The sequence below is a fragment of the Hakea prostrata genome, chromosome 7 (assembly GCF_041222555.1).
Source record: "Hakea prostrata isolate BN-2017 chromosome 7, UWA_Hpros_2, whole genome shotgun sequence".
In the NCBI taxonomy this organism is placed as follows: domain Eukaryota; kingdom Viridiplantae; phylum Streptophyta; class Magnoliopsida; order Proteales; family Proteaceae; genus Hakea; species Hakea prostrata.
The window spans coordinates 71,787,724-71,793,213 of NC_142606.1; the positions used below are offsets into that span (position 1 = coordinate 71,787,724).

The following is a 5,490-nucleotide window of genomic DNA, read 5'->3' on the forward strand; positions in this document are numbered from 1 at the left end:
TAAAGAATCATCTGGCTTCATACAAGTTAGATCATGAGAGCTACTTCAAGGGCAGATAGAAATGAACAACAGGAATGTGGTAAGAAAGGACATCTTGTAAAATAGAAGGATAATGGATAGGAATCCAACTCGCCCCTAGTAGGCCACCAAAAGAAGAGCTCAGGGCACCATTAGCTCAAGTTTAGGTTGTACAAAATAAGGTTTACACTGTTTCAATCTTTGCTGGAGCAGGAGGATGCCGAGACTCATGTCAGTTACTGAAAATGTTACAGAATTTAGACATTTATACAGCACAGATCATTGAGAATATAAAGTATCATAAAAGTTTAATTTAGTTTCAATTTCTTCTTTCTGGGGGATAAAGAATGAAATAAGAAGTCATATTTAATTGATTACTCACTGATACATAGGAAAATTGCCAAGCAGCAAATAAAACTCTCTCTGGCAACATCTATTATCAACACCATTTTACCATTAAGTGGATAATTAAACAAATTCAAAGTAGTAGCTAGAGAACCTTCATGGGGAATCAAATATGTTTCCTTTCCTGAATTCTGAATGAAGTCTCCCAGGGTATGAAGCTTTTTTCATTTCAATACAAAGTTATCATGGCAATCTTCTTTTCCCACCATTTTTGAGACGGAACTGATGGTTTCTTTCTTTAACCCCATGTCAACACTGTTAATTGAAAGAGATCATAATGCATTAGCTTCAAGTACACAAGTAAGATCTGGATAACCAAATAATTCGAACTTCAAAAGTACCAGCATTCATCAATCAACAGATGAGAAAATCACAATCACAGGTAAAAGACGTACGCTAATCAAATTTTGGTGGCAATAACTTTTGGGTTTGGAAAGAGAAACTAAACTGGAAGGAAAAGATCACCTTAAACCTCCCTGGAATTTAATAAGTTCCTTGGTCAAAATCTTTCAAGAAGCACATTAGTACCTTGAGCGAGAAAAGAAAGCAAGAAGAGGAGGGATTTTCTCAACAACCCAAGAGAGAAATGCTCGATAGAAGAAAAAACCAAGAAAGAAGGGGAGAGAGGTTGGATATTAAAAAAAATAAAAATAAAATAAAGATTAAGGTAATTAGCTTTATATTAATGATTTAATGGTGTCTCTAAGCCGGCATCTCCTATTTCAGTATTTCCCCTCTCAGCCGTGCACAGCACTTTGCCTTGCTTATCTGTCAATAATCTCTCTCTGAATTTATTATATTTATCATAATCAATTGAAAAAGGCATTAATGACATTTCTGCATTACATTCTCCCCACTCTCCGGTCTCCTCTTTACGAGTGTCAATTGGTACGTTATCAACTTTGAATACCGAAAAATCATAATCATACAATATTGAATTTACACCGTACGGTATAGTTTCGGTATTTGTAAAAACGGTTCAGTATGGTCTCTGTATTAAATTGGTAAAAAAAACGGTTTAAACATAGTATCTAGTGCGGTATAATTTTGATACAAACGAACCCTTGCTACTTTTGTTATTAGTTCATTAAGATCCTAATAAAATTGCGATCAAACAATTGGTAGAATCTGATATTAATAGAGACAAAATAAGTAAATCTAAGAAGAGAAGTGAATGATTCTAGCACGGAAGGGCTACTCGGTTTCAGGGCTTGAGTTATTGGCCATGTTCTTCTGATTGGTTATCGAACTTATGCTCAGTTTCCATCCCTGACCCTGTTTAAAAAAGAAGAAAAGTGAATGACGAAAGGAAAGACAGAAAGTCAAAAACATGGAATTAGGAATAGGATAAAGATAAAATGTTTTAATTATAAAATTACATTTATATCCCTTAATATGGTACAATACCAATTTGGTACGGTTTTGATACTCACCGACGGACATGAGTACCTGAAACCGGTACTGAATTTCAAAATTCTGTTTCGATACGTATGGTATCTAATTTTAAATGCTGTAATTTTAGATGGCACGGTTCGGTACAGTTACACGGTTTTAATACGCATTTGACGCGTTACTCTTGGACCACTAATACAGTCTTAAGCACGCAAGCAGGACATGAGTCGTCCACAAAGGAAGGAGGTAGGTGAGGTGAGGTGAGGTCGTGAGGGTCACCTTGGAGAAAGGGTAGTTTGGGTCGGAAATGAATTTTCAATTCTGGTGGGAGAGGGAGGATCTGGCAGTCCTAATTTTGGCAGTCGATCGATCGCCAGAGCGAAGAAATCGTTGGTTGACATGGTCAATGGGTGGAGATGAACCGTTGTTTGTCTGTGTGTCTCTCTAGTGTTTTACCTCCCTGTCTCTCCATATCTGCAAACCCTATTATTAGACTGTGCACCATTCGCCAACTCCTTCATCACAAACCACAACAAACCGCACGCCATGACGAAAACGAAGGAAAATAAAGAAATCAAACACGACAAGGTGAAATCCCGAGGATATGAAAACAAAAATCCCTCTCAGGGAGGAGAGTTCCAATTTTTCCAATCATTCCGGACAGCGGTCCGTTCATTCCCGGAGGTGTTGGATTTCCGGCTGAGCCATGGCCGCTGTTTCTCTTCTTCTCCACCACCACCACCACTACCACCACTATCACCATTCTGCGTTGTTCTTCATCTTCATCATCATCTTCGCCGCCGGTTGCTGCCCATCCATGGTGGTTTGCTCCGTCTCTGAAACCACTGCGCTCGTCAACCTCAAGAAATCCTTCATCGCTGCCGACGCCCTCGAATCTTGGTCGCCTGATTCCACACCCTGTGGAGAAACTGCTACTCCTTGGACCGGCGTCGTCTGCCTCAAGGGCGTCGTCACTGGTCTTCGCCTTGGCCGAATGGGTCTCTCCGGTAAGATCGACGTCGATGCTCTTGTCCACATTCCTGGGCTTCGAAGTCTCAGTTTCGTGGGTAATGAATTCACTGGCCCTATTCCGGAGTTTAATCGCCTCGGTGCTCTTAAGGCTATTTACTTGTCTGAAAACAAGTTTTCTGGTGAGATTCCATCTGATTTCTTCTCCAACATGGCTTCATTAAAGAAGATTTGGCTTTCTAAGAATGCATTCACGGGTGACATTCCATCATCCCTGGACTCTCTTCCCCGTCCCATTGAGATTCATCTCGAGGAAAATAAATTCTCAGGCAAAATCCCGATTCTCGAACAAACGAGTCTGAAATCCTTCAACGTCTCCAACAATAAATTAGAAGGGGAAATCCCCACATCCTTAGAGAAATTCGATAAGAGCTCTTTTGCAGGGAACTTTGATCTCTGTGGGACACAAGTGGGTAAACCGTGTAAGACCCAAACAGAGACAGCCTCGGCGCCAGAAACGTCGTCACCAAAGTCGGCGGCGGCGGCGGCGACGGCGACGACGGCGACGGCGACGGCGTCATCATCCAAGCACAACGTGGCTGTCGCCGTAGGCACATTGGCTGCTGTGGTCGTTTTGCTGGTGATAGCAGCCTTAGCGGTAGGAAAACGAAAAGACGAGGAATTCGATGTATTGGGTAGGGAGAATCTAGATGAAGGCGGGGATTTACATGTCTCGTCGAGCAGTGTCAGCCGTAAAGGAGGTATGGGATCTACACGTAAGTCTTCTGTTTCTAGCAGAAGAGGATCACAACACGGAAAGAGCGGAAATGGGGTTGGAGACTTGGTGTTGGTGAACAATGACAGGGGTACTTTTGGGCTCTCTGACTTGATGAAGGCAGCGGCCGAGGTCTTGGGAAATGGCGGATTGGGATCTTCGTATAAGGCAGTCATGGCCAACGGAGTGGCTGTGGTGGTGAAGAGAATGAGAGAGATTAACAAACTTGGGAAAGATGCTTTTGATTCAGAGATTAAGCGGCTTGGGAGATTGAGACATCCTAACATCTTGACGCCATTGGCTTACCATTATCGTAAAGATGAGAAGCTTTTGGTATACGAATACATTCCCAAAGGAAGCTTGTTATATCTATTGCACGGTAATGTACCTTTTTGAGCTATAAGATTACGTAATCTATGTGTTCGTAGAAATGTCCTACTGAAAATTCCCTTTCTCTCTCTCTCTCTCTCTCTCTTTCCTCATATAAACCAGGTGATCGTGGACCTTGTCATGCGGAGCTTGATTGGCCAGCCCGTCTAAAGATTGTGCAAGGCATTGCGAAGGGGATGGGTTATCTCCATTCTCAACTGAGTTCATTGGAACTCCCACATGGCAATCTGAAATCAAGTAATGTGTTGCTTGGCCCAGATTATCAGCCATTGCTTGCAGATTATGGCTATTGCTCTCTGGTGAATGCGACGCAAGCCGCCCATGCCATGTTTGCGTACAAGGCACCAGAGTCTTTACAATATCACATTGTGTCCACCAAATGTGATGTCTACTCCCTTGGAATCGTAATCCTTGAGATACTCACAGGCAAATTCCCCTCTCAGTATCTGAGCCACGGCAAAGGTGGCACGGATGTCGTGCAATGGGTCCAAACAGCAATGTTGGAGAAGAGAGAAGCCGAATTATTTGATCCTGAGATTGCAGGCTCAAGGAGCTCTCTTGGGGAGATGGAGCGGCTGCTCCACATTGGTGCGGCCTGCACAGAGCAGAGTCCTGAGCAACGACCAGACATGAAAGAAGCCATTAAGAGGATAGAAGAGATACAAGTGGAAGGATCCCAGGATGGAGGTGATAGAGTGATTCAGATGGCTCCATCTTTGAGAGATGGATATGCAGACCAGACATCCCACGCCATGAATGTGCAGGAGCTCTCAACAAGGCGGTCTGGGCAGGATTTTGGAAATCGATCAGGGCGTGGCAATGGTGATAGCTTCGCGTTTGCCATTTCATAACTCTCATTGCTTTCGTATAATGAGACATCGACAAAAATCTGATTGTAAAACAAATAGACTCAGAAAAAAAAAATCTAATCATTTCTTTATATTGCTCTGTAATATTTGTGAAACTGACCCCCTCCAGAAAAACCTTTAGTTCATGGGGGCAGATTCCTTTTTGTGCCTTTGGGATTTGATGGTTGATGATAACTTGGGAAGGAGGGTTAGTGAGCATGGATGGATTTTCATCAATTGTTGATGAACCAAGTAACTTGTAACACATCAGGAGTTGGTTTCACCCCTACCTCAGGAGGAAAAACTGAACATGGCTAAGGAAACTTATAACCAGAAATTGAAGGAAAGAGGCAAGTGTTTGGTTTGAGCATCTCTGTGTTTAGGCAGAAAATTAGATTACTAGGGTAAGTTTAACAGAGAGACTTGAGCTTGTGATTGGAGGGTTTGGTGGTATATATATTCTTAATTGTGTAGCCTTTTGCTTGTGGGATTCTCCTGTAGCATGACATTTTGGGTTCTCTTCCTTTCCATCTTTCTTATCCCTTTTTTTCGTTTCTTGTTTCTTGTTTCTTGTTTCTTTGTTCTTTCTCTTTAAAAGAAAGTTTCTCTGTAAGTTGCATTCACGAGTTCTTGCATGTACAGGTCATATGTAATATTCAAGCTTCTGTAATAGTAAGGAAACTCAATGGTCAT

At 42.1% G+C, this 5,490-nt stretch overlaps 1 protein-coding gene across 1 annotated transcript; it reads left to right on the top strand.

Annotated features, from left to right (window-relative positions):
* Nucleotides 1-2,069: 2,069 nt before the first annotated feature.
* LOC149011974 (pollen receptor-like kinase 3) lies at nt 2,070-5,490 on the top strand. Its single transcript, XM_089164103.1, has 2 exons — nt 2,070-3,938; nt 4,052-5,490. Exons 1-2 carry the CDS (start codon nt 2,522-2,524, stop codon nt 4,798-4,800), a joined length of 2,166 nt encoding a protein of 721 aa, XP_089020229.1. The 5' UTR covers nt 2,070-2,521; the 3' UTR covers nt 4,801-5,490.

Bases quoted from the DNA above. Each gene is read 5' to 3' on its own strand.
- LOC149011974 (XM_089164103.1), top strand. From the start codon at position 2,522: ATGGCCGCTGTTTCTCTTCTTCTCCACCACCACCACCACTACCACCAC. The intron at 3,939-4,051 runs GTAATGTACCTT...CATATAAACCAG, and splicing joins CTTGTTATATCTATTGCACG to GTGATCGTGGACCTTGTCAT.